Source organism: Suillus discolor (assembly GCF_016758755.1).
Source record: "Suillus discolor strain FC423 chromosome Unknown F5147scaffold_1, whole genome shotgun sequence".
Lineage (NCBI taxonomy): Eukaryota > Fungi > Basidiomycota > Agaricomycetes > Boletales > Suillaceae > Suillus > Suillus discolor.
The window spans coordinates 392,506-419,842 of record NW_024541248.1 but is presented as its reverse complement, the minus strand read 5'-3'; the positions used below and the strand labels follow the sequence as shown (position 1 = coordinate 419,842).

Genomic DNA, 27,337 nt, shown 5'->3' with positions numbered 1-27,337 from the left:
TCTCGATGTCAGACCCCTCCGTTCCAGATATCATAGTGGTCTGCAACGCAATTTAACATGTAGTCGCATACTGGACGCAATGAACCACATACGTAACACGAATTGATGCTACACGTTGCAAAGGTTTTGACCATGAATTTCCGTGATAGGTCAGAACTGCGAATACCGCAACGAGGATATAGAGCATGCGCTACCCTTAGTTGTTCTGGAATCTGGAACGCCAAGTGCTTTTCGGGCTGCCGCAGATGAGAGATTTCTGAACGTGCAAGGAATATGGCATTTTGCGATTTCTTGCTTGAGTCGCAGTGAGGGCCGCGCGCCGTGATCTCAGAATGAGAGCACGTCGATACGGTATTAGTGTGAACTACGATTCGGAATCTCGGACGCAGTAAATCTTTTGGCAACATGGGCAACGTACCACGGTACGGACAGAAACATCCTGGTCCAAAGAGATAGCTTGCTGAAATATCAATGTCTGAGGATGGAATGGAGAAAAATAAGGTATGTGTCACTTCCCTGTGTAGCCGGTCCAGGTAAAGCTTACATAAAGGTTCGAGATATATGACCAGTTTGGGACGACGGCGACACAAAGGATACCCAGAGTCTATCTATTCCATGAGTAACTGACGCAGGTAGCGAAATGCGGAAAGCAGTATGTAACAACTAAAGAAAATCACTGTGAACGGAAAGCGTTGCTGAGCTTAACCCAGGCTATGTTGCCTGTGAATTTGCCTAGCAAATCATCCATATTTGATGCTGATTCCTCATCGTCGGTCTCCTCGTCTGAGTCGTCTGCCTGGATAAGCAATTCTCGCCATTGTTTACGTCGATTGTAAGCTTCTGTGTCAAGCACATGGAAACAAGCTACAATAAAACGCCAAATGACTGACTTCTTGTGAGAGGGTCTGAAATGTTGGAGATAATTCAAGAATGCCTGCTTCTTCTCGCCACACGTCACAGCGTCGAAAGTTGCCCATGCATCAATGGGGTGCGATCCAGGTAGAAGCTTTCCGTTGTCGTAACGCAGGGAAATCCAGGTAAAAACCCACACAAACGACTCCAGATCATGGCGATATAAGTGTTTGACTTCGCCTCGTTGAGCCTGTTCGGTGAGAAGATCGAGGGCCATAAACGGTACCGTGCCCGTACGCTCATTGCCCCGCGGACCCGGGTCATCCGCCAATGAAGATAGATCGTAGTCATTTAAGACACCGAACAGCTTCCCGTCTTTCCGGTACCACATCAAGTTACCAGGGCTAACATCACGATGATAGACCCCTTCCTTCCACAGAGTGAGATGACCTGCAGATAATATCAACGAAGAGCTTCATAAATGAGTCTAAAACACGTACATAAAATACACTGGTACCACACGTCGAAAAGCTCGTTGTCATGGAGCTCCGTGATTGGCTTGAGCTTACGGAATACGAGAATATAGAGCACGCGACTGCCCGTGGTAGGTTCCAGAACGCCGAGCGCTTCTCGGATGGCGGACGTGGGATTCGTGAATGCGTGGTGCCAGAGCAGCTGAGGAACATGGCCTTGGACAGTTGCGTGCCTCTTAGCGATCTCCTCGACCTTTTTCAGGATCTCCGGTTCGCTAGTACGATCCGCCTCTCCCCAAAATATCTTGGCAACCATCCCATCCTGTAAATTGCCGTATTTCTTAGTGAGCGCTTCGCTAGTGACAGGGACCACATTGGTGGCCCGTCCTTGTAGCCCGTAGTGCGTCACTCTATCATCGTGGCTGCTATGAAGCAGCAGATCCACTGTTCCAAGATCTTCGTCCTTGATTTTGAATTCGTGGCATTGTTTTCCCTCAACTTCAACTGGGAGAAAGTCCTTGTCTCGGCCCCAATCGTGAACCTTGAAGCGTTGTAACGCATACAGCAGAACCATGAATCGCGGGAGGTCTTGAATGAAGTTGATGCCAGAGCTTTGAACGGTGCCCTGGCGATCATAATACCAGGTCCAGATCACATCGTCTAAAAAGCGGTGGTAAGAGCGCGACCAATGTCGACAGATGAACGAACCCACCGATGATAATAAAATTGATCAGATGATGAACGGCAAGATTAGCCGCAAACATTTCGGCAGCGTACAGACCAGTCTGGACCGTCACATCTGGCTCGTCGGGGTTGACCTTTGGTTTTTTTGCGGCGGATTGCAAAGTGTCTGCGGCTTTGCGCTTGGAGCTGGACCCGCCCTTGGAAGTCTGTGCAGCAGCAAAGCCAGAAGATCTAACTGCTGCTAGGCTAATTTAGTTTGATTTTGGAATCAAAAATGAAATCGCTTACGTGCAGTGTCGGACGCAGGTTGTGTTGCTGGGGTCTGCGAAGGGTCTGGCGCAGGGGATTGAGCCTTAAGATGATCCACCGGCAGATATTCTGGTTTGGTAGGGACATAGTCTGCCGCTGTATACGCAGAGGGTGGTGCTTTAATCCCTTTTGTCTTTCTCTTGAACTCGATGCAAGCTAGGACATCTGCCCAGAGGAATGGCGTTGGCGGCTTTTCCTTTGCATCCTTGACCATATGAGCCTTGCGCTTTGTATCGTGCTTCTCGTCGTACTTCGTGTTACCCTTCTCGTTGTCTTTCTGTTTGCTCTTCTGTTTACTCTTCTTTCCGCCCTTCTCATCCTTAAATGGGGCGCATGCACTGTTTAAGGGAAGTATCAAAGCGTCTGGCTTCCGAGTTGATTTCAGCTTCTGGTGGGTTTGGTACATGGGCATATCGTTTTGTTGACAGATCATGTCCACGGTGGTAACAGGAACACCCATTCCGTCGACCTTGATCTCATCAAGACAAGCGAGTGCGATGTTCGTGGCCTCAATAAAAGGGCCGTAGAGGTTGTTTTCTACTCCAGGAGATACGCTTTGCGATCATCGTAAACGCAACAAAAGTCCGATCGGCGAAGGAGCACTCACTATTCTTTCAGCGCTGTCCCGATGCCCGAAGACGATATGCCACCAGCGGAGACCTGTCCATTGCAAACCGGAAGAACTCCCTTCAGGCACTTTTGCAGGAGCTCGGGCTGTTTCGTCTCCGGCGCGCAGGATGCGCGCTGTAGGAGGGCTTGCAGCATGGCATCTACCTTGCACTGCTTGGCCTGCTCGATGTCCCGCTGAATCCACGGCCGGACCTCCTTAACCCTTGATGGGAACGTCAGGTGCTACTCCATAAGAACAAGAAAGGTACGTACTGGACACCGACCAAGCTGATGTTCTCGCTGACGACCGAAGCCCCACGGCTGTTTGGGGTAGACTCTAGTTTACTACCACCTTGATTTGATGCATTAGCGCGTGGCGGAGTAGACGATGTGCCTGTCTCGCCAGCAGGGGACATGACGCTAGGTGTTCAATGATTGCGCTGACTGAGTGTTGTGAGCAGAGCTAGTTGAGGGAGAGAAAAGTAAGAGGACAAGGAAAACGTCTGCTTTCTGCTTGCCTTATATCCGGTCGACGAATGTGGCGCAAATGTGATGGACCATCGATCATTAATCTGATGTAGATGTGGCGGTTGTGGACTTGCAGGTTAATTCGTGACTCCGACGACGCGTTCCCATCAACTCACGCACGTGACCCTGACTTATTTCTCTGAGTTCTTGAAATCGATTTCAGTCAAGTCCAGTCATTAATATTAGAGATCCATATGCATAATGTAATACTCTAGTACTGTCAATTCAGATGGGCTGCCGCGCGCCAGGGAGGTCATGTTTTTGCATGCTGAAAGGAACTCCACTATCTACGTGCACATACATCTTGCTCTCGGTAATGATCAACAGAAGTTCTTCTAAGAATTTTGATTTTGGGATTGTAGAGCGGAGTACGACGCTCGCGCCATGTTCCACACAAAGAAAAGAAGTCAAATTCATGACTCAGTCGCAGTTCTCTAATATTCTTTTGTTCTCCTATAGGTACACACCATCGTTACCCCCGTTTAGATCCCTGTGCTACATGCATGACATATTACTGTTAATGGACAACGTTGCTGTGTATCTTGGGTGATGCATTGATGTCGGACAATCAAATATTTGATCCCTCGCAGGAAACCCTTCTTGTCCCATGGTCTCGCCCATATATTCCTAGTTGATCTCGTGGCCTTGAGAACGATCCCATCTAGCGCTTCCGCGCAGTTCTGGATCCTTGAAGTAGCCCTTGCGCCGTGTACCATACAATGAGAAAAATAAACGCGCACTGAGTCTTCAACATATGATAGTCTTAGGTAAAGTGGCGCTGAGGAAAACTTGAATGTTTAGTCCAGGGAAGCCAGAAAGTGCGAATTTTGGCCGGTCTGTGTGAGATCTATGCAAACGGGTGTCCTGCCCTGGCCAGTGAGTTTCTCAGATTCAGAAAGTGTCGGGAAGTCTGTCAAGGCCACCGCACGATGTCACTATATCCTGCCTACCCGCCATCAGGATCTTTACCACATAATGCCATTGCCCGCAGCTCCCGGTCTACGGCTGCTATGTCCTCCCTGCAGGTGACCAGAGTCGTGACGGCAAGCTGACAAAAATGCAGACTCCAAACCATCGGCGGTGTGTAGAGTCTCGTGTTAGTACATTCCGAATACAATACATTTTTTAAACCCCGCACCTCAATTCAAACACCGCAACTTTTGGACTCTACACACCTAGCCGACTGGCACAACTTGTTGTGGCGTCAAGTTTGCCACTGTTTGAATTCCTTCCGAACGATGGATCAAGCCGTCAGGTACACCGGACAGACGGCACCCTGGAGGTCAATTTGCGTGACGTGACTGATGCAATCCCATTTTGGATTCATTTCTGTTAAGTGTTAACATTTACCATACTCAGAATGTCTCCTCGTCGTTTCGATGTCCCAAGCTTCGCGAACATGAAGCAAACTGTCCAAGAGAAGTTTGGCTTGTCTCCCTGCACCTGGCAGCTTCAGGCAGCTCAATATCAGCTCAACAGCAAGGATGTTATCACGATCTCCCCAACCGGCTCCGGAAAAACATTGACATTTTGGATTCCTCTCCTATTTAACGCAGGTGGGATTATCATTATCGTGACGCCGCTGAATATATTAGGAGAAAAGAATCAAAAGGAGGCAGAGGCATTGGGTTTCCCCGCCATCAATCTGTGTAAAGAGACTGCCTCGGATCAGGCATTCAAGGTATGTAACAAAATTCTGATAATCTCTTCATCATTAATGTTGCGCAGGACATTGAGAAGCTTAAATATCGCGTCATTACGGTCAGCCCAGAACGGTTACTCAGCGACTCACGTTTTCAGGCGTTATGGAAGTCGAAGAAGTTCACTGAGAAGATATTCAATATAACGTTCGACGAAGGGCACTGCATAAGTGAATGGGGCGCGGACTTCAGGCCGCTATACAGTCAGCTGGGGAACATTAGATGGTATTTGCCGGACCATGTATCAGTTCATGTCGTATCGGCAACCATGCCACCTCACATTTTGGCCGATGTCACTTCAACGCTCCGCATCCGCTCACATAATGTTGCGAGGGTCACCAGGTCTAACAACCGTCCGAACATCAGCATTATTGTTGAAGAGATGAAGTTCCCGCGTAATACCATGCATGATCTAACCCGAGTCTTGGATATGAGGCTCGGAGACGTGAATCCACCGCCAAAGTTCATGATCTTCACGAATTCTCGGATTTCGGCAGAGATGACTTGCAACCGCTTGCGGTCAGATGTGCCTGGACATCGGCAGGGAAAGATCGTCTGGTTTCATTCTGGGATGTCGATGGAATTCCGCGTCGATGTGATGAACCAGCTTCAAGCAGGTGAACTGTGGGGAATTTGCTGCACCGACGCAGCAGGAATGGTCAGTGACTATCACATTAGTCTTAATGCGCGCACTAATGTACTCAACTTGAAAAAAAGGGACTCGACCTGCGTGATATTAAAATCATTGTACAATGGGGTTACACTTCCTCACTGTGCGCTCTCATGCAAAGGCTTGGTCGTGGCGCCAGAGATCCCTCGCTAACGGCGGTGGGAATTTATCTTGTTGAGCCAATATACTTTGATACCTACAAAGGGAAGCGCAAGAGGCCCGCGGTTGAGGAAGATAGTCGGCAAAATAAAAAGAAAAAGGGATCAAACTCACGAGCAGGCGTCGAGAATGATAGTAGAGAGGAAGATGTTGACAGTGAGTTTGAGGGAGGTGATGATGGCTTCAGAGATCATGATGGTCATGGGAGAGAGGGCTTACAGGAGGATTTACACGCCGTTGGCTCGGGCTCGTTGCCGTCATCGTCTCGTCCATCAGAAACGACCGTAATCCCATCAGCTCACGTGCAGCTCATCCCCGATAATCTTGATAACACTGCCTGTGAGCGCTTCGCAATGTACGCCTTTATCAACGCGAGGCATCGTGGATTCTGTCGACGTCGGGTGGCTAACGAATACTTCAATAATCCAAAAAGTAAGCAGTTTTTAAACACAAATTAAATTGACTCACAGCTCTAAATCCAGACCAAGCAGTATGCTGTGAACGATGCAGTGAGGCACCGTCTGGTGACTGCTGTGACATATGTACTCCCGCGCTAATCACATCACACATCCTTCCGCTACAAACCTTTCTGTCAACTCGTGCAAAACCTAAATACAAGTGCAAACCATACGAAATGACCAACAGAGAACGCGATCTACGAGCTGCGCTACTTCAATGGAGAGATTTTAAGATGGTTGAAGAAGATCTCGATGGGGACATTTTTTTCGGCCCGCAGCTTATTATGTCAAACAAAACTCTCAACCGCATTATTGACCTTGCTCACTACGCAAAGCTAACCTCCCCCGCATCATTGCTAGAGCAAACCGGCTGGTGCTATTCCCTAGAATATGGCCAACAAATCATCGAGCTTATCAAGTCATTCTTTCCTCCTCCTCCTCCTCCTCCACCACCACCACCACCACCACCACCACCACCACCGTCAGTGCATCCACCACTTCCTGCGCCATTGGCAGTCCTTGGATCCTCGATAACGATAAACCAGCCTCACCCCGCTATACCAATGCCAGCCTCTCACGCACAACCCACAACGTCCACCACTGATATAGCTGGTAGCAGCGCTAAGCAGCGAGCAGCGCGGAAATGCAGAGCATGTGGGAGTAATCTTCACATAGGTACGTGCTCTTGACACTACTTGCCAACCTTAATCAACACACCAATAGCTTCTAATAGACTCTGTCCGAAGTACATCCCGAAACCAAAATCATCTCGCACAAAGAACTCGAACGCAGAGAACGAGCCAGCGGCAGGACCTAGTACTGTAAGGTCAGTCAATAAAATCATCTGCATCTAGTTCAAACGTCCCTGCATCTTCTTCGCTGACTACCTTTTGCTCTTGTATCAGTGCCATACCCACAGCGATTTGATCTGGGATCGAATGTAGCGCACTTCGGCCTTCCTTCTTGGTATGTGGGTTTTTTTGTTTGATTCGCGCTGCCAATTTCTGAATTGTCTTCGTCATGTCAGGTGCAGCGTGTCGGATTGTGCGGTGCTGAAGATGGAATGCGTTTTCCATCGTTACGTGGCAGTTTCGGTATACTTCAATGAGAGGCGATTCTTTGATGATGTGATCCAGTGTGCCGTTTGGACCGCCGCCACGAAATATGACCTGTCAATCATTACTTTTGGTTTCTTGACATCGACCGTTACGTTCGCTAACCTTTGTATACAAATTGTTGCGCTCGACAACCCAGTCAACTGCACGAAAAGCAAATGGCTTGCCGGTTGGGTTGCATAGTAAGTTCATCCGCACTATATTACTGTGTCAAATATATTGATGACCTCTATTCTCAGCAAGACAGAATTCCTCACCTCAAAGCCGCTGGATAATTGAATTGAAGGTTCGTCAGGAACCTTGACATCTGTGACGCATATTTATGCTTTCCAGTAGCTTTGAACATATGAATCCAAGGGAGAAACGATGCTTCGACACAACCGATATCTCCGGTGTTCATGGCTTGACAAAGGTCAACGTACAAGAGCTCGTCACGATTACGCAGGGTCTGGTTCTCGAAACGCTTGTCTCGTTGTAGTGGTGGCTGTTCCCGTGCTGCGTCCAGATCTTGGGTCGTCGCAATGAACTTTTTCACGATGACACGGGACATATTGATTATATCTTCCCAGACTGGCTTTGACGTGGCGAATCTTTCCAATGTCGACCATTCAGTATTTCGGCTCTCTGCTTCAAGACGCCAGCAGTCAAGCATTGATGCCCAGATGTCGTGGTGAACAACATCGTGGACACGCCGAAATCCAGGTTTACTGACCATCTTTCCTGTTTCATCAGGTCGAAGGATCCCAATGTGCTGATAGAGGCTATTCTCATCCTCGCGCCCTTCCTTTGGATGAATGTACGTGCGCCACAATGCATCCGCACACGCCATCTTGTAGTGAAAGAGTCCTGGGAGGAATACAACGTACTGGAGACGATTTTTCGGTGTGTGCTCGATTTTTCGGCTGTTCCGCACGCTGTCGACACGCTCCTTTGTTAATAGGTCTCCATGAACCAGAATTACATGTTCTGTCATGTCAACATCGTGTTCTGCATCGAAGTTGACCTCGCTCTTGTCCCCGATACCTCCCTGGTGAAACAAGTTCTCCAAGACTTCAACGTTTCCGTCTGTGGTAGACTGCTTGATATTCATCGAGCGGCAGGGAATCTGATTGGTCTTGTGTATAGGTATCCTCTGGATGGTTTCAGGCTCATCAAGTTTGTCTGCAAAGTGCTTGAAGTTTTGATTGTGTTGGACAAGGATGGCGCGAATATGCCATGCAAAAGCCTCCTCTCGTCCACTCAGCTGTGTTGGATTCGTTTGCCGATTGTAGGTGTCCTTTTTGTGAAGCATTAAAAAGCTTCTGCTTTCGTTCATCAGCGGGAATAATGATGGTGACGGATTCTTTGGATCAGAGGCCCACAACTTTGCCGAGCTCCGCAACGCCTCCTCGTTACTTTCATCAACACCATATAGTGGAATCACAGTGGCGGATGTTGCACTGACAAAGGAGGAGCGGTTTTCGAGTGTTGGCTGGGCAACGTTGAAGGCGATATCAAAATTGTCGTATGCGAATGCTGCACGGAGCGTGCGGACTTCCCTTTTGATGTCACGGCTGATCTCCTTCGAAATAGATGTCACCATGTTATATATGGTGGACAGGCTGACGGATAGCCCTGCGTGTGCCATGACCTCAATGACCTTCTCAGGGACGCCTGTTGACTTCATGAAAAAGCCCATCCAGCCCTGTAAGCAGTTGCATCTTTCGTTCGTATTTTGCAGGCATATGCTGATTATCACTATTGTTTTCTAGTTACAGTTAGCGGCCGCACTTAGGTACCGGAGATCGAAACTCGCTCACGATGTGTTGTAGCGCTACATTCCTTTCACCCGCACGACGCTGCCGTTTCCTTGGATCGTTTGTCAAACTCCCCATCGTCCTCTTCATCCCCGTCATCATCGTCTTCAAAATGTGGCTCATCTCCACCCAACTCGCCCAAGTCCATCTCATTCTGTGAAGGGGTATCTTCGGGTGCTGGAACGTGGCCAGCAGGGTGCGGCATTTTTCGACGGCGGTATTCTCTGCTGTCGAGTAAAGCTGAGACAAGGTTCCAAACGTTTGGAGCAACTCCTTGCATCGTTACGGCGAGCTGACTCATAAAAGTCGTTTCCAGCTGCTCCACAGTCGCGGAGGTGGCCTTGAAGTGGAGGCCGTGGTGCTCGAGCGATAGCTCAGCAACCTCCTTACACAGCTCTCTGCGTAGTGTTCCTGCTGCCCAGGAAAAAACCGATGTATGTGAGTTCTCATTATCGTATAACTGCGCACAAATGTGAGCTGCGTTCATTGTCAGCGAGTCTTGGCTGGCAGCGTGAGCGGTATATCTGCTGTCCAATATTGCACTGACGAATCCCGCTGCCGACAGGTTGTTTTGCTGCAGGCACCGCAGGACATTCGTCAGTCGAAGTTCGAGGCTCATTCTGGGGGTGCACAGTGGACTCTGGAGTGGTACTGTATTCATTTTGTACTCCTCACCTCATGTTTTGCACGATGTTGTGCATGATTCTGCTGTACTGGTTATTTAGAAATATAATTATATAATATGAATATATATAATATAAATATAATCTAAATATTACCTTGTCACACCTGCCGTTGTACTAATAAGCTTCCCGGTGTACCTGACGGCTTGATCCATCGTTCGGAAGGAATTCAAACAGTGGCAAACTTGACGCCACAACAAGTTGTGCCAGTCGGCTAGGTGTGTAGAGTCCAAAAGTTGCGGTGTTTGAATTGAGGTGCGGGGTTTAAAAAATGTATTGTATTCGGAATGTACTAACACGAGACTCTACACACCGCCGATGGTTTGGAGTCTGACAAAAATGACGATATTGACATGATGTGACATAGACGGCAGAGTGGTTACGGTAATGCAGACAGACCTCAAATTGAACGCTCGGAACTTTCCGACCACCAGACTTTGGCAGAGTCTGCGCAAACTTGATACAGATTGGACATTTCCTACATGTCCTCAGTGAAGCCGCGTGTGACTAACGAAAGTGCAGTGTTCCTTAGAACTGAAATAAAGCTGACGCATCTCTTCAAAATTTAGCAGCCTGGCGTCCAGCATGAACATGGAACGCGGTGCCCCGATCAGTGTTCCAGACTAAGGTTTCAACTTACAAGTCTACCATCTCTGCTCGTCCAACTTCGCACAGACATATCCCCCCTCCCCCTGAACAAATACCTCCACAGAATATCGAGATCAACCCCCCCCCCCCCCCCTCCGATATGTCCGGCCTGCGAAGAACGAGAGGAATCAGTACATCATTTCGTATTATCATGCCCGGCATACGCAAGACACAGAGCATCCTTGAAGGCCGAGCTGGGAATGCGAGCGCAAAGCCTAAAAGGCCTCCTGAACGACGGGAAAAGCGTTAAGTCAGTTCTCAAGTACATCGCTCGCACGAAATGCCTGAAAAATACCTTCGGTGCCCCCCAAAGATGTAGAAGCGAACCCAACAGATGCGATAAGTGCTTAGCCATCTACTTCCCCCAATCGCCTTAAGACGGCATTGATCGCCCTCGCGAAAGCCTGGATCAGGATTTTACAGGACTCCCATGCCGAAAATGAACATAGAGTACCATAGATGTCTGTCATAGGGCTTCGCCCACGGACAATAAACAAGGACTCAAAAAAAAAGTCTACCATGAATATGGCGCAGCGCTTCCCCCCTTGTCTGGTACGCGACACTAGACATGAGCAGGTTTAGGTCTCTGCTGAAGAGAGAAAATGTATGGTGCAGACGAGGAAATAAACCAGCGCCGGAAGAAGGGTCAGCCGAAAATAAACGAACAAAGCGTAATGAAGTCGTGCACTGACCCTTGTACCCCTACGATATATCAGTGGATGCAACCTTGTTACACAGCCTAGCAGTGGTTCTAACCCATGGATTGATCAGTCCACAGCAAATCCATCGCAGGCCCATGGAAGATTTTGCATGTCCTTGCAAGCGCTGCAAGCAATTTCTGGGTCGATGTAGATGGTATTGTATTCACATAGGCGAATATCTCTAGAAGAATTTCAGGAACAAGTAAAGCCTGATGCATTGATCACTGGTACGGTAGAGTCAGGACTCAAACGTTCTATGCGGTTTTTATAAATCTACAAGACTGAGCGCTGAACTCTGTACATGCACATTTCATGAGTGGCGTTGCGCTGGATGAATGAGGCCCTTTGGGCACTCACAGAAGTACAAGTGAAATGCGTGTATGCTGAGCGCTGAGATCGTAAACTTCTTAGGTCTCTTTACTCCTAGTGAAGCACAGGTGATACTCACAAAGACTTTCGAAGAGAATGAAAAGCAAGTAGTACTAGCTAGGCCGTCCAAGTTGCGATTGAGTAAGATGTTGAATATATACGTCACAGCCACCGCTTGGCCACGACCATGCATCATGTTCACCAGCCCGGACCAACTGCGGCACGCATTAGTACGGCTTTCCCAATGGTAATGTAAGTAATGACTGTCTTCAAATATTGGTCTATGTGCTGCTTGTAGAAGGCCACTAATATCTAGCTGAAACGCTGTCCCAGAATTACATTTACATATTATACCTCAAATTGAAGAACCACGACCCTGGATCGGAGCCCACAGGTCTATTGACAGGTCCAAGAGTCTACAGCATCCATCGTGCAAGCTCCGTTTACTCAAGGTGAGTGGTACCTTCGAGGATTCAGGGTGGCTTTCTTGGCGAGGACATTGATATCATCGAGCGATAACAATACAGGCACAGACAGTGTTCCCTTGCTGGGTCTCCGTCTTCCCATGTTCTGCTCGCACAGGCGCTGACGAAAGATTCGCACGAAAGACTCCATCTCGCATCCTATTCCAAGCAACCATACCCCAGAAATCCCACCAGAAAACGACGCACCCCTCTGCTCAACATGCTCATCCCTCGACCTCCATGCAATCCTTCACGACGGCGTCCCACGAGAACACGCAATCCCCATTGGTAATCTCACAGACATCCTCAATAAATCCAACCAATGCGGACTGTGCAACCTCATAGCTATTGTCATCCGTCGCGCGTGGAACCTGGATAAGCTGCCTGATATCGACATTTCTGATATTACCTGTGCGCTGCATACAATGGAGTGCGGGTATCCGAACATTCCAAGTTATATCTCTCCTGCACTCATGAATATCTGTCATCGGCTGCATATTCAGACTTTTGATAGACCTCGGGATGTCACAGCTGCCATGGTCGCCGCGCGGTCAAACCTCTTGCTGGAAATCCAGCTCCTGGGAGAAGATGCTTCCAAAGTTGGGAGGACGAAAGAACTTCATGGCAGGAGGGTTGGTCAGAATGTTGATATCGCCCTGTTGAAGAGATGGATCCACATCTGTGAACACGAGCATGGGGAGCTGTGTGAAACAGTATGGTGGAGGGGCACTGGAGATGTTCTTCCGAAGAGTGTGAGAGTCGTGGATGTAACTCGAATGGCTGTGGTTCGCGCTCCGCCATCCTGCCGTTTCGTCGCTCTTAGCTACCTCTGGGGAGGTACGGGAGAAGAGTACTGGACGACACGGGCAAATATCAAGCAGCGCAGAGCACAAGGCGGCCTTGATGTATCAGTGCTACCATCCACGATCTTAGACACCATCCAACTCGTCCGTCAGCTCGGCGAGCGATACCTTTGGATTGACGCGTTGTGTATTGTGCAGGATGACCCTAAGGACAAAACAGTGCAGATCGGTGTGATGGAGCTTATCTACGGCAGCTCCGCGTTCACAATCTTCGCTGCGGGCGGCACCTCCGCGCATGATCCTCTCCCAGGCATCCGCCCAGGGACCAGGGATCCCAAACAACAAATAGCTAAAATACAAGGTCTTCACCTCGCCGTCCCCCTCATTCTCCCCTGTGAGGCCATAGCAAGTTCTGCATGGGACACACGTGGCTGGACATATCAAGAAGTCATGCTCTCGCGCCGCCGCATCTTCTTGACCCCCCATCACGTGCACTTTGAATGCGGAAAGGATATATGGAGCGAAGATGTGATTGCAGAGCGTATCAACCTCCCCTGGGCATCGCACCCCCTGAAGTACGGCGGTACAGGTAGTTTCACGTTCGCGCGTGCTCCACTGCAGGGGACGAGCTCTGCATATATGAGCCACTACATGAGCATCATCGGAAAGTATACGCGACGCAGGCTTACTATGGAGTCAGACATCGTGAACGCTGTTACGGCGCTCATCAATGCTATGGCCAAGGGGTTCAAGCTCGCTGGTGGTAACCCTGGTCGAGCGTTCCGTTTTGGGATGCCCATCGTTGACCTAGAACTTGCGTTAGTGTGGCAGCCAACGCCCAATGCATCATGTGTGCGGCGCGCGACTGGGGATGGAAATATGACGCTATGGCCATCCTGGTCATGGGCTGCGTGGCGGGGTGCTGTCCAGTATAGCGAAGTGAGCTTGTTCGTCGATGCACAGAATGGGGGCGTTTCTCCGTGTATAACCCAGTCGCTGGTGGAGCAATGGCACATGGTAGATGGTGATGGTCAGCTTGTTCCCCAGGATGTTAGACGTACTGGTCGGATGGCAGGATCTGTTGAAGAAGCAAACTCCAGTCCATACATCATCCCGAAAGGCGATATCGATACACAAACTCTGATTACAGAGAATGCGCCCCTGCAACCTGGGACGTTAGTATTCAGAACTCGTTCAGCTCATTTCAACGTTACGAAAGCGGACGATGTCGCCGGTGCTGATCCCAAGGCTAACTACGCCACATATTCCATACTATCTGACGTTCCTCGACCATCAACGTTAGTAGGGCGCGTCATCCTTCCGCGTTCCACCCATTCACCGACTTCATGTGAATTTATTGTTCTGTTTCGCACAAATCAAACCAAAGGGTTGTACGATGAGGACACACTGGGGAAACGATATTTCGGATGCATGTTGTATGTGATGGCGGTGCAGAAGATGCAGGATGAAAAACGCATGGAGCGAGTTGGGGTTGGGGTTATATTTGAACATGCTTGGCGGAACTCGACAGGGGAGCAGAAGGTTGTTCTGTTGGGATAGCAGTAAAGACCGGCGAAGTTACTCAAATAGATCAAATTGAACGGGTCCCAGCTGTGGCATCGAGAATCACAAGCATTGCTTCATAAGAAACTACTGAGTATTATAATTATACAAGCGTTCCGATCGCCTTCGGACGTTTTCTATCGTGAATTACAGTAGTAGATGTAGGAGACACAAAGATTGCAGGTGGCACTCAGGTGGAGCATGCATGTGGGGTAGACGCGAATTGTTTCCGTGGGATCAAGCGCTATGATATGTTAGATGCTTGGAAAAGGAGAGAACTTAGGAGAGCCACGGTGATGAGTGAGGTACCTGTGATCACTCCTGTGCTTATATATATTAGAAAAATATTGCCTGCGTGGGACGGGTGTTGGTACCTGCTATTTTCAGAATTCCAGTCAAGATACTGGGCTTATATATACACGTCTTTCCCTGGGCAGTCAGTGCACCATGAGTGGTCTGTGTGAACGTGTCAAGAGCACCGTCAGCGTCATGCCAGTCCTCTTAAGCTGCTGTTGCGTGGGGTAGTCATCGGCGTAACAGTTCTTGTTAATTTCATCGCCGCCGGTGCTGATTCTCTGAAATAGTGCGAAGGGAGGGTCTTTGCGATGTTGGCGAACAAGGAAGCAGTGAAGTTCGCAACCTCTGGGAGTGCAAAAAGAAGCTGGCCGGCAGGGGGCTCGCCAGAAAAGAATGCCCGTGGACTGGCCTCAAAGCACGCAACATATTCGGGGTAAGCGGCTGCCATGAAAGCGGAGTGGCCGAGTGCATCGATTTCCTAGTTACATAATCAATTAAAAGAGGTTGTTTGGCAAGACCTTTAGAAACAAACAAATTCACAATTTTGATCAGACCGGGGTGCACTTGTCGCTGAGGGAGAAATGCATGCCTTGAGACACGACATACTCCCCCCTAGTGGTGTTGAGTTCGCAACGACACTCAAACTAACGCCCTCAACTATCACTGGATCTTCCAGCCAAGAAAAGCTACCACGCGTTCTTACCAATGTTGTTGTTTCAAGATCCAACCTCTTGCGCATTTTCGAAGTGTGGGAGCAACCTCCGCAAATCTCAACTTACATTGAAAATGAGCGAGAGCGAAGGGCTCATGTACGAAAAGGCACTGAGGCTGTGGAAGGCGAAGTGGAGATGGATGAGGGTGGAGAAGGGTGGGTCAATATGGGCTCTGTAAAGGTGAATACCTAGCCTGAATTTGGGGAGGGTAGCTTAGTTGCATTACAGGCTACTGCAAAGAAAGATCCTTCAATGGTGTCACGCTTTCACTTTGTGCGAGAGCATACTCTGCATGGCACTGTCACTGGCATGGAGAGCGTGCGCATTATGTCAACTTATGACGACCAACTAGATCGTTTATTAGTGTCCTTCAAGGACGCCAAGGTATGATGGCATGTATTCTGCGTCTCATAGCGGTTCTTGATCGTAATTACAGATAGCTCTTCTTGAGTGGTCGGACGCTGCACACGATCTTGTCACCGTTTCAATACATACGTATGAGCGAGCGCCTCAGATGGTTGGTGTTTGTCTTCATTGATGCGCGTATATGTGACCAGTTTTCAGGTTTCATTGGATAGTCCCCTTTTCAGAACAGAATTGCGTGCAGACCCCTTGTCCCGGTGTGCAGCACTATCTCTTCCAAAGGACGCATTCGCTATTCTTCCGTTCTTTCAGACTCAAGCAGAACTCGATGTAATGGAACAGGAACAAAACCATACAAGGTATGCATTCTTCTGAATTCCCCCACTTCCGGCTCGATACAAATTCGAACAACCAACAGGGACGTACCATACTCTCCAAGTTTCGTGCTAGACCTCGTCAACGATGTCGATGAACGCATTCGGAACGTCATCGATTTTGTTTTCCTCCCTGGATACAACAATCCAACGGTCGCGGTGCTTTGCCAATCTGAGCAGACGTGGGCTGGGTACGTGGCATGCTTTGCTTAATTTTCACACAATGACACGTTCCATATAGTCGTCTCAAAGAGTACCGTGACACGGCTCGCCTCTATATATTCACCTTGGATCTCATGAGTCGAAATTACCCCATTATCACGGCTGTCGACGGTCTCCCTTACGACAGCGTGTCTCTCCTCCCCTGCGCAACTTCACTTGGAGGTGTCATCGTCCTCACAAGCAATTCCATCATTTATGTCGATCAAGCAGCTCGCCGTGTGTCCCTTCCTGTCAATGGCTGGGCTACACGCGTCAGTGATATGCCAATGCCTCCGGCAGACAAAGACCTTGGCCTGTATCTCGAAGGTAGTCGGCTCGTGTTTGTCGATGAAAAGACTTTCTTTGTTATTCGAAGGGATGGCATGATACACCCCATCGAGATTATCCTTGACGGGAGGACTGTATCCAAACTAGTGCTATTACCCGTTATTGCTCAGACAACCATACCAGCTGTCGCCAGACTACTAAATGACGACCTGCTTTTCGTAGGCAGCATGGTTGGACCGTCGGTATTGATGAAGACCGCTAGAGAAGAGGTACCTCTCGAGCTTCCTGCGCAGCAAACTGGCATTTCCACCACTTTGAATTTTTCTGATAGTATGGATTTAGACGATGACGATGGTTGGTTGCATTTCCACGCGGTTTTGAAACTCTACTCATGCGCCACAGATCTATACGGCGATTCACAGACAGCCACACAGATGGCAGTTGGAGCAGCATCGGGAGCTAGTGCTACGACAAAGACTCGTTCCATAATTCACCTTTCATTGTGCGACTCGTTACCTGCATATGGCCCAATCGCTGATATGACATTCTCTCTTGCTAAGAACGGAGTAAGTATATGACTTTTGATTGGTCAGACTCTGCTCAATCTTTTTTAGGAACGTTTTGTTCCGGAACTTGTTGCTGCCACAGGAGCAGGTCATTTAGGCGGATTCACCCTTTTCCAAGCGAGTTGATATGATCTTACAGACTGCTACTTCAACTAACAATTAAGCACAGCGTGACCTTCCGACGCGCACTAAGCGGAAACTGCATGTACTTGGAGGAGCACGAGGAATCTGGTCTCTTCCCGTTCGCCAGTCCCAACGTGTCAATGGTCTCTCTTATGAGAAGTCTATGGGCCCATTTTCAGCTGAAATTGACACGATAATAATTAGCACAGACGCTAATCCTACACCAGGTGTTTCGCGGGTAGGTAATCTTTTTTTGGTATGTTTTATTCGCTAAACCCTCGCAGATAGCAACCCGAACCGCAAAGACCGATGTCGCTATTCCCACTCGCATACCTGGGACAACTATAAGCGCAGCTCCATTCTTCCAGCGCACCACTATATTGCATGTCATGACGAATTCTATCCGTGTGCTGGAACCCGGTACGATATTCCTACAAACTTTGTGCATTGGTGACTAATGAGGTGGAATAAAGACGGTAATGAAAGACAAGTTATCAAAGATATGGACGGTAGTTTGCCTCGTGCAAAAATTAAATCATGCAGTATTTGTGATCCCTTTGTACTTATCCTGCGAGAAGACGAGTCTATCGGTCTTTTTATTGGTGAAACGGAGCGAGGAAAGATTCGACGCAAAGATATGTCTCCAATGGGCGACAAGGTATTTCTGATTTCGCTTACCTTGTTCCACACTATTTACTGCTTCAATGTAGACATCTCGCTATATTGCAGGCTGTTTTTTCACAGATACTATCGGTCTCTTCGACATAGAGGCGAGCGAGACTACCCCTGCAGCAGCACATGCAGATAAGAATACGTCTACACTACAGGCGGCTGTAACAGCTGGCAACAGAAGTCAATGGCTCGTGCTCGTGCGACCACAGGGCGTCATGGAGGTCAGCCTCACATTGACTTTTTGGGATGAAGCTAGCTAATATCGAGTTCTATAGATCTGGTCACTACCAAAGTTGACTCTTGTATTCTCGACCACTGCTATCTCTACGTTGGAGAATATATTAGTGGATTCTTGCTCTCCTGCTGCACTGTCTTTGCCACAAGACCCCCCCAGAAAGCCTCAGGATCTTGACATCGATCAAATTCTCGTGGCACCATTAGGCGAAACGTCTTTGGTTCCTCATCTGTTTGTAAGTAACAAACAGTCTTGTGGTCCATCTATTAAGATTTGCGACAGGTTTTCTCACGTTCGGGAAATATGGCCATTTATGAAGCCTTGCCGGCGCCTGCTCCCACCGAAAAACAAGCAGATCCTCCTTTACCTAACCCACGGACTGCATTTTTGAAGGTCAAGTTCCACAAAGTCGTGTCGAAAACCTTTGAAATCCAGAGAGTTGAGGAAACGGAGAAGACTGTGCTTGCAGAGCATAAGAGAATCTCGCGGACATTTGTTCCATTTATGACTTCCCCAAACATGGAGTGTACCCTTGCCGGCGTTTTCTTCACGGGCGATAGGCCATGCTGGATCATAGCTACTGATAAGGGTGGATTAAGGGTGGTACCCTCGGGACATACTGTCGTTTACGCATTCACTGCATGTTCTCTTTGGGAGTCCAAGGGAGATTTTCTCCTGTATTCTGACGAGGTTTGTGTGCGGTACGCTGAAAAGTCAAGACACTCACTCATTCATGCATTTAGGGTCCAACTCTCCTTGAATGGGCTCCAGAAGTCCAACTTGACAGTTGTCTACCGTACCGCAGCATTCCTCGGTCTCGCACGTACTCTAACGTTATATTCGAACATTCGGCTTCATTGATAGTGGCCGCTTCCTCATTACAAGCTCGATTTGCTTCCTATGACGAAGACGGTAACATTATTTGGGAGCCTGATGGTTTGCGTTCCGGTCTCATGTCCGAGGTATCTTTGTCTGACAATTATTCAGGGAACGGTGTTTCCTTCCCTCATGCTGACTGCTCGACGCTCGAGCTGATTTCGCCGGAACATTGGGTTACAATGGATGGGTGCGTTTGTTCTTGATTGCAACCGACAGCGACATTGATGTATTTGCCAGTTACGAATTTGCATCCAACGAATTTGTCAACACCCTGACTTGTGTCTCTCTTGAAACAACAAGCACGGAAAGTGGAAGCAAGAATTTTATTGCTGTGGGAACGACGATCAACCGAGGAGAAGATTTGGCTGTAAAGGGAGCGGTATGTTTTGCCATCTACCATATTCTTCGGCCAATTTATTTATGAAACTAGACATACATTTTCGAGGTTGTTGAAGTCGTTTCCGATCCTAATTGGACACCAAAAAGATGGTACAAATTAAAGCTGCGAGTGAGGGACGACGCGAAAGGCCCCGTGACAGCTGTTTGCGGCATAAATGGTTATCTTGTGTCATCTATGGGCCAGAAGGTAATTAGACGGCTCTGTATGCAATGTTGCGTTGATAATCCCTGCAGATTTTTGTTCGCGCTCTTGATCTGGATGAACGCTTAGTCGGCGTTGCCTTCCTAGATGTTGGCGTCTACGTTACATCACTCCGCTCGATGAAGAATCTTCTCTTGATCGGGGATGCTGTGAAGAGCGTCTGGTTGGTGGCTTTCCAAGTACGACGTTTGCATCTATTCTGTGTTCTCTTCTGAACAAGCGTTTCGTAGGAGGATCCGTATAAACTCGTCACACTCGCAAAGGACGTGCGAAAGAGGCATGCCACAACTGTGGACTTCTTCTTTGCCGGGGGAGATCTGGCCATCGCTAGCGAAGACGAAGAAGGGGTCCTAAGGCTATTTGCATATGACCCTTCCGGTGAGTTACCTTGGTCAGAGCACGATGAAACTGTAATCTGAGAATTTTGGTTTTTGATTGAAAGATCTCGAGTCTAGAGGAGGTCAACATTTATTGTGCCACACAGAGTTCCACGGTCATAAAGAGTGCCGTTCGACCATCATGATTGCTCGGCGCACGAAAGACGAACAACTCATTCCTCAAGCAAAACTGGTGTCTGGTGAGGCTTGTATTCTATCTGCATCGATGATGTATCTTATTCGATTGGCAGGATTTACGGACGGATCCCTATCAACCCTCACACCTGTAGATGAAGCTGTTTTCAAACGACTACAACTTTTGCAAGGGCAGCTGGCACGAAATGTGCAGCACACTGCTGGATTGAATCCAAAAGCCCATCGGTGAGTATTTCTGTGTTTGCGCTGAGTTCTTCACTGATAACTCTGTTAGAATTGTGCGAAATGACGCCGTGTCCAAGCCTTTGTCGAAAAATGTCCTTGACGGCCAACTCCTTAGCGAATTTCAAGTCTTGGGTATCAGTCGCCAGAATGAAATCACGCGACAGATTGGCACAGAGAGAGCTCTTGTTTTGCATGACTGGTCTTCTCTCATTGTTCCATGGTAGTGAGAATTTCAGTATCTATTATTCTGACCTGCAATATATTGTGTACAATGGCAGTCCTCCCTTCGTCACGCTATACCGAGCTCTCGTGCCAATATCTGAAGACCCTGTATCATAGTATTTGTCAAATATATATAGACCAGCAGAGAAAGGTGGAGCTTACCAGGTGTTTACTGAAGAAACGCGCGGCTCCAAATGGACCCACAGCGAACCAAAGTCCCGGATGTCCAGAGGGCCGGTATGCCTGATTAAGTTCTCCCTCCGAGTCAAGGCCCCACACCTCAGGCGGAAGAAGTTGATCGGTAATCTCTTTGCCAAGAAGAGCTCTTGCGGTCTTCATGATGGGTTCATTTCCTGTACTGCAACGTGCGTGAGAAGGATCGACGAGAAACTACCAGTCAGACCATACGCTAGGACGATAACGTCTGCTGAAAGCTTAGAGCCGTCTTTAAACGTGATCCCGTCTTTGTCGAAGTGACTAATGTCTTGGCCTTGCTTTACCTACACGCATATCGCGACCGTCAGCTACAGCCCCTCAGAAAATAGATACAAGTCATACCTTGACTCTGCCTTCGATGATTAGCTTACCACAGCCAATGTCAAGCACTGTGTATTAATTGCAATGTCGCCCGTCTCGGGAACCAATCTAAACGCACTAGTTCCTGATCCAAGACGGCTAAACAAAAATCCTTCTATCCCAACCTCGCCACTACCGGGTGAAACTTCCCAAGTTAAGTTGAATCCAGCCTGGCGCAGACCGTCGTGGAGTTCCTGATCCAACATCTTCATGTGTCGGATCCCACCTGATTTTGTCAGTTGCAGGAGGAAGGCTAGAGGCATTGAATTGCCGCGGAAATCCAGTTCCTCGATAGGGGTGCTATTGGGGTAAAGTGACTTGAAGCGAGTTTTCTCCATGGCAGCAGAGGATACAACACATGTGGCGCTTCTTTGGACCAACGTTACCTTTTTCCTTCTTATGAAAATATGACTTTAGTGTATTCCAATCCATAGACGTACCTCAGCGGCACCGTGTGCTACGAAATCTTGACATATATCCGCGCTAGCATTGCCCTAACGGTCTCGTGAGTACGCACGCAGTATAAAAGTGCACAGATACGACTTACCGCACCCACAACGATGACACGTTTGCCTCGGAACTGCTCCGCATCCTTATGGAAGTCAGAATGATACAAGGCTCCTTGGAATTCATCTATTCCACTCCAGGTAGGAATGTGAGGGCTCCCGCTTCCTGTGGCGAGGATCAAGTGCTTTGGATTGAGGATCACTTTCTGATCTCCATGCTGTACTTCTACAGTCCATCTTGCGGATAATGACTCATATGTTGGAATTGAGGTTATGGTACTGGAGAGCCAGGTCCACAATTCCTGATTAACAGCGTATGACTCCAGGAAATCGGCCAATTTCCCCTTAGGAATGTACTTTGGGAAGTTTATCCTAACATTGTTCAGATATGCGATACCTTTGGACCGTGGGAAGCACTTACGGATAGGGACTGTAAAGTACTGTATATTCATTAGCACCAAGCCTGTGAAGAGATAATAAGACGTACTGGAGCTTTGAGACGCGGGAGTATGCAACGTAAGATTGGGGTACCTGTGTTTTGCATTATTTAATAACGAAGATATAGATATACTATCGTTCATGCATACCGTTGCCTCCAGCAGTCTCCGACACGCGCATCTTTCTCGATTATAAGTGCACGGATCCCCAACATACGTAGCCGCGCAGCACACATAAGGCCAGATTGACCACCACCAACTTTTTATAACTCGTCAAAACACTACGATTCATAAAAGAAACGGCACACCGATTAAAACAGTGGGATCCGCCTCGATAGCACGGCATTTTGCGTCAACATCCTCCTCCCAAGTTATTTCGCGATCCTCATATAAACCGTGTTGGTTTGGGGGAGACTCTTTGTGCCCGACGAGGTCCTGCATGTTTGTGAAAAGAGTTAAAGCCTTCCACTTCTTATCGGCATCCTGCATCAGACGGAAGAAACCTCGTCCGAGCGCAGCCGGATTCGTAATACTAAAGGTGAAAGCACCTTGTACTCCTTCGATGCCTGGTAACTTGAATGGTGAAGGCGCATTGATAGTGTGATCGTCTATCTTGAAGTCACGGAGACTAGAATACTCAAGTCGCGACTTTCCGTCAACAACCTGCGAGAGAAATTCGCGTATTTTTTCTAGACCTGATAGTGTTCTGTGATTCCAAGAAAAACATAGGAGATCTGAGGGTACTTATAAGCTAGTGCGCCTCACTTGCTTGGACAAGCACTGACCTCTGAACCACCCGTCCGGAAGGAAATGGTTCACAAATGACACAGTGTCTCCAGTGGACGATGCGACCTCTAGGCTTTTGAGCCAATCGGTGGAAATTGAGTGAAGGTCCTCTGAAGCCATGTCGGTATACGGGCAGATAGTAGAGGGTGAGTATATCCTACTAGTACGCGGATGTATAAACTTAGAACTCTGAACGAAGAAGATTCTCCAGCTTACACCGCACGATACTACTGTAACGCCACGACATGGATACTCAATTGGCTAGCCTGAACGGCATGACAGTGCCCAAATGGACAGTGCTAGGTAACTAGGATGCATTTAGCCCTTGGCTGATCATGAAGATGAAACTGAAGAGTATACAAAGTAACAAACCACCAGCGCTGGCAATCAAATTCAGAATCCAATAGTCGAAGTAAACAAGTGTTCAATTTTGAGGGAACGAGTTTCCTGACAATATGGTATGTGCATAATGGGCACTTGAAAGGAGACGATAGAATGGAAGGGGTCGAGTGCCGCAGACGCGTAATACCAGTGAACACTGCAGCAGAAAGAGGCATTAGGTGCAAATTATTATATAATTTACAGGAGGTAAGTATTTCATTTTCAATTTATTTTCACTTGTTTGAGCGCTTATCTGGTCGCTGTCGCTTCTATGGGCGTCCGCTCTATTCGCTTATTTTGTAAGTAATCCATCGACTGCCAGCAGCATCCCTCTTGAACAACTTTCTCTTCTGGCTTTATAGGACAATATCGCCAAGGAGAAGTTGTTATCTATCAACTCCGAGTCAGATCGACAGCCTGAGGGCATCAGATGGAATCACGCGAGTTCGCAGGGGCCAGGGTGTGATGCTGATGAACTTGTCGATACTAGAAGAAGAAAACGGAACACCTATGAAATGGAGCAGAGACTGCTTTAGAGGATGATGGACCTGCGAGAGACGATTTAAGCTCAATTTATCCAACCTTGCCCATCTATCCACCGTCCAGAAGTAAAAAAAAAGCTCTCTGGTACGTGACGGGAAACACATTGAATCGTCGTACTTCCCAGAACTGTCCGAAGGTTTGAGAGTGCGACCTCAATAAGATGGAAAGAGCATATTTTAGTTTTTCTTGTAAAGTCAAGAAAACTGAAATATGCTCTGGCCCTTACGACGTTCGCGGACTTTCGCGACGCGACCTGGTGCTTGAGGAAGAGACGAGGAAGCAGAGCCCATTGAGAACCCAGGCGGCCAGGCCCGTGATGCTGATTGAGGATTCCTTAGTGCGGGATGGGTGGAGCATACGCGTGAGCCCAGAATAGATGCGAAGGGTTGATGATACAGGGCGCACGCAGATGCGGTCTTGTGGGGAATCACATCAGCAGGACTCCCACGGTAGTGCAACAAACGTACCGTTATCGTGCGTGGGAAAGATAAAGTCCTCCCTGAGAGACCGCAGTACTTGGTAGAATAAAACTGGGGTATAAAAAAAATGATCGACATTAAAAATGGTTCCGGCATAGCGGCAAATCGAACTCGACCATGGTCATTGCAGGAGGTATTTCAATTTATTTTCACATGTTTGAGCGCTTATCTAGTCGCTGTCGCTTCGCTATTAGGCGTCCGCTCTGTTCGCTTATTTTGTGGGGAGTGGAAGTAATCTATCGACCAGCTGCCAGCAGCATCCCTCTTGAACAACTTTCTCTTCTGAAAGGCAGTGAGACTGAAGGAGCATCGCATAGAGTATTTATATAGAATTCTAGTAAGCCAGTGTACTTAATTATGTACAGTACATATGTCGTATGGCGGAGCAACTACATATATAACTCTACTCTAAATATCAGTGACTTCAAGCTCGTTATATTCTATTGCGTAATGTGCTGAACCTACCACTTCATGATCAAACTTTGTGTTGAGCAAATAAATTCTATCCTTTTCAACCCACACGTCTGCTAACTCGCCGGATTCGAACTTTCGGTCCAATATGACCTCGACATAAGGCAGGGACGTTATCAAGTTCTTCACAGGCCTGCCAGTCCATTCGACGAATTTTGGTATCGTAGATGGTTCTTTCACCACTCGTCCCAGACCCCGCCTGTTCGTCACAGCTAGCGGGCTGAAGTCCAAAATGTGTAATATATACTCCGCGTCACCTGAGGCTGACGTGCCGACTGACAATGCTTGCAAGACTCGATTCCCGCTAACGTGAACTCTGGATTCACCTGAGAGCTCGAAAATACGAGTATTTGAAGGGCCCCAGCGTTCCCACGGAACTGGCGTTGCTGCTGCTATTCCTTTAAGGTTGAAGAAAATCCTCGTGGAAATGACGAAGGTCTGACCCGCTCCCGTGGTGATGCATAGAAGCTGGTTTTGGGGATCTGAAGTGTACATGGCTTGTTGGGCTTGTAGCTGTGGGGAGCTATCGATATGATCCATCGGAAGGAAGCACTGTATATACAGAGATAGGACCGGCATCAGGAAGCACGCCAGCAATTGTGGCGTCTGGGACATATCCTCGATCGAATAGAGCATCAAACGGTCGGCGGCAACGAGCAACCTATTGTTTCCGAGAAAGCAAAAATCAATCGGGCTTGGTAAGAAATTCGTGCCACTGAGGACGCTCTAGATGGCGAATCAGCACTCAGCCGTCGAGTCTTTCAAATGTTTTCTGGCTATGACTTACATTAGATGTCGCTGAGTGTTGCCAGTCCCAAATATGCAGCTGCCACATCTCATCGAATGGATGCGCAAAGGAGCGCCGCAAAGCAATATGCCTCCCAAATCCCTTGAGCTTGGCACTTTCTGTAACAAAGCATTTGTCCTTGGACGCGGGCAGCATCGACAAAAACAATGTCCGTCCAGCAGCTTGGGGATGAATGCCATCCTTATCCAGGACTCCAAGGTCGATGTAGAGTGTCTCGTCGTTCGATTCGAGTGTAGCATCAATGACGGAATACGCGGTGGCGATCAGGTTTTGTGCTGGATCCATGAACACATCGAGGTGGCCTGAGTCAGGAACTGAAAATAATGTTCCTGGAGACCAGTTGCGCTTGACTGTTTTTTGTGAGGACTTTGGCAGTATCGGAATGATTGTAGCCATGTCTTCTTCTTGATCCCACAAGTAGATATGCCCATCTGCGACAAACTGCTTGTTAGAGTGCATGTTCTTTGGTAGAGAGACTGTTTCGAAAGAGTGGGGGTCGACTTTGAACCATGCGTGAGCTTTGTCCCTCAAGAGTTGTAGGCGCTTGGAAACAGGGATGCTAACATTGTCCGTATTGGAAATATGGAGCAACCGTTGGCCACTGAGTTCAACGATGTACTGAAGCTCGGAAGAGGACATGTACATCTGGCAAAGGGCCTTAGATACCTGCAAGACGATTATCGTAAGTATAAAAGTCCATATAGGACAACAATAGCATGACCACAATCATAAATTGGGCTCACGGATGTACAACGAAGGATATCTTGGCAAGAAAGAGAGCTCAAAATGTTGAGCTGTAGTTCTCTAGGAATAGACAAAAACCCTGCGTTAGGTTTCATCTCGTGGCTCATAAATATCTTAACAAGGTGAGATGGGCAACTAGTCTCGACTAGATACGGTTGAAAGATGCGAGCACCTGCATATACCAAGCATACAAGAGTGGAGCCTTGACTTGGAGCGGCGTTTGGAATTGAAGGATTACTAAGCTAAAGGTCCTTCATACTTATGCAATAACCCGAACAAACGTCATTGAATATCTCATAAATCTGAGCAGTTGGTTCGAAAACATCGATTCCTTTGTTCACGATGATGGTGGGAGAGCGTTATACACAAGAAGGTCACCTCCAGCCGCAGCCCCCCTCTGCTCTCATCTGCAAGGCATTTACCCTGACCCGTCTCAATGAAGGACGTAGCATTGGAAACTTCAATAAAACCAAAAATAGATGCTGAAGAACCGTCAGTGAGTAAGACAATGTATCACTCAGGCTGGTTATGCACTTACTACTATACTATTTACCCGCTATGATCATGTCTGCCGCAGTAATAGCTTGCTACTGCACAAATCATCGGCCACCCTGCCCCCAAGCTGGTTATGCAGACCGTAATAATGACATGTGTGACCTGTCATTGTTTTCGTGTGAACCAGATTACACAGTCACTGGTTGCGAATGTGACGTACTGATACTACATCGCG

General features: G+C 48.1%; 9 protein-coding genes across 9 annotated transcripts; 3 read left to right on the top strand and 6 right to left on the bottom strand.

The window, feature by feature from the left end:
* Nucleotides 1-647: 647 nt before the first annotated feature.
* On the bottom strand, nucleotides 648-3,526 carry F5147DRAFT_831813 (uncharacterized protein). Its single transcript, XM_041443778.1, has 6 exons — nucleotides 3,201-3,526; nucleotides 2,926-3,150; nucleotides 2,298-2,872; nucleotides 2,038-2,247; nucleotides 1,353-1,985; nucleotides 648-1,302 (listed from the first exon to the last, which is right to left on the bottom strand). Exons 1-6 carry the CDS (start codon nucleotides 3,341-3,343, stop codon nucleotides 674-676), a joined length of 2,415 nt encoding a protein of 804 aa, XP_041299905.1. The 5' UTR covers nucleotides 3,344-3,526; the 3' UTR covers nucleotides 648-673.
* A 3,743-nt stretch (nucleotides 3,527-7,269) lies between these two features.
* Nucleotides 7,270-8,530, bottom strand: F5147DRAFT_741526 (uncharacterized protein; the record flags this gene model as incomplete). The annotated part of the gene is made up of 3 exons (XM_041439483.1): nucleotides 7,270-7,611; nucleotides 7,663-7,762; nucleotides 7,815-8,530. 3 exons carry the CDS (start codon nucleotides 8,528-8,530, stop codon nucleotides 7,270-7,272), a joined length of 1,158 nt encoding a protein of 385 aa, XP_041299904.1.
* Nucleotides 8,531-8,953: 423 nt separating this feature from the next.
* Nucleotides 8,954-9,972, bottom strand: F5147DRAFT_563387 (uncharacterized protein; the record flags this gene model as incomplete). Its single annotated transcript, XM_041430672.1, is given in 4 exon segments — nucleotides 8,954-9,304; nucleotides 9,357-9,405; nucleotides 9,425-9,593; nucleotides 9,651-9,972. Coding segments are annotated over 4 exon segments (891 nt in total), but the record flags the coding sequence as incomplete, so codon positions are not given.
* A 720-nt stretch (nucleotides 9,973-10,692) lies between these two features.
* F5147DRAFT_563012 (uncharacterized protein) lies at nucleotides 10,693-11,061 on the top strand (the record flags this gene model as incomplete). The annotated part of the gene is made up of 1 exon (XM_041430651.1): nucleotides 10,693-11,061. A coding segment is annotated over one exon (369 nt), but the record flags the coding sequence as incomplete, so codon positions are not given.
* Nucleotides 11,062-11,941: 880 nt separating this feature from the next.
* On the top strand, nucleotides 11,942-14,581 carry F5147DRAFT_647015 (heterokaryon incompatibility protein-domain-containing protein; the record flags this gene model as incomplete). Its single annotated transcript, XM_041433168.1, has 3 exons — nucleotides 11,942-12,006; nucleotides 12,149-12,206; nucleotides 12,350-14,581. The coding sequence occupies 3 exons, from the start codon at nucleotides 11,942-11,944 to the stop codon at nucleotides 14,579-14,581; spliced, it is 2,355 nt and encodes a 784-aa protein (XP_041299901.1).
* A 293-nt stretch (nucleotides 14,582-14,874) lies between these two features.
* F5147DRAFT_662327 (uncharacterized protein) lies at nucleotides 14,875-15,339 on the bottom strand. The gene is made up of 2 exons (XM_041434775.1): nucleotides 14,959-15,339; nucleotides 14,875-14,905 (listed from the first exon to the last, which is right to left on the bottom strand). The coding sequence occupies exon 1, from the start codon at nucleotides 15,327-15,329 to the stop codon at nucleotides 15,072-15,074; it is 258 nt and encodes an 85-aa protein (XP_041299900.1). The 5' UTR covers nucleotides 15,330-15,339; the 3' UTR covers nucleotides 14,875-14,905; nucleotides 14,959-15,071.
* A 91-nt stretch (nucleotides 15,340-15,430) lies between these two features.
* On the top strand, nucleotides 15,431-21,186 carry F5147DRAFT_662325 (CPSF A subunit region-domain-containing protein). Its single transcript, XM_041434774.1, has 24 exons — nucleotides 15,431-15,774; nucleotides 15,823-15,978; nucleotides 16,031-16,111; nucleotides 16,159-16,316; nucleotides 16,376-16,522; nucleotides 16,573-17,174; nucleotides 17,223-17,386; nucleotides 17,435-17,503; nucleotides 17,556-17,747; nucleotides 17,794-17,929; nucleotides 17,983-18,167; nucleotides 18,220-18,402; nucleotides 18,457-18,651; nucleotides 18,699-19,106; nucleotides 19,160-19,352; nucleotides 19,404-19,482; nucleotides 19,533-19,674; nucleotides 19,726-19,881; nucleotides 19,929-20,075; nucleotides 20,127-20,274; nucleotides 20,339-20,473; nucleotides 20,525-20,654; nucleotides 20,704-20,981; nucleotides 21,038-21,186. Exons 1-23 carry the CDS (start codon nucleotides 15,463-15,465, stop codon nucleotides 20,876-20,878), a joined length of 4,293 nt encoding a protein of 1,430 aa, XP_041299899.1. The 5' UTR covers nucleotides 15,431-15,462; the 3' UTR covers nucleotides 20,879-20,981; nucleotides 21,038-21,186.
* Nucleotides 20,944-23,301, bottom strand: F5147DRAFT_766438 (FAD/NAD(P)-binding domain-containing protein; the record flags this gene model as incomplete). The annotated part of the gene is made up of 12 exons (XM_041440772.1): nucleotides 20,944-20,982; nucleotides 21,039-21,234; nucleotides 21,285-21,376; nucleotides 21,435-21,481; nucleotides 21,532-21,838; nucleotides 21,893-21,946; nucleotides 22,000-22,330; nucleotides 22,380-22,398; nucleotides 22,446-22,489; nucleotides 22,546-22,654; nucleotides 22,704-23,129; nucleotides 23,181-23,301. 12 exons carry the CDS (start codon nucleotides 23,299-23,301, stop codon nucleotides 20,944-20,946), a joined length of 1,785 nt encoding a protein of 594 aa, XP_041299898.1.
* Nucleotides 23,302-24,884: 1,583 nt separating this feature from the next.
* Nucleotides 24,885-26,761, bottom strand: F5147DRAFT_662318 (uncharacterized protein). The gene is made up of 3 exons (XM_041434773.1): nucleotides 26,607-26,761; nucleotides 25,843-26,529; nucleotides 24,885-25,781 (listed from the first exon to the last, which is right to left on the bottom strand). The coding sequence occupies exons 1-3, from the start codon at nucleotides 26,712-26,714 to the stop codon at nucleotides 24,993-24,995; spliced, it is 1,584 nt and encodes a 527-aa protein (XP_041299897.1). The 5' UTR covers nucleotides 26,715-26,761; the 3' UTR covers nucleotides 24,885-24,992.
* Between the last annotated feature and the right edge of the window lie 576 nt (nucleotides 26,762-27,337).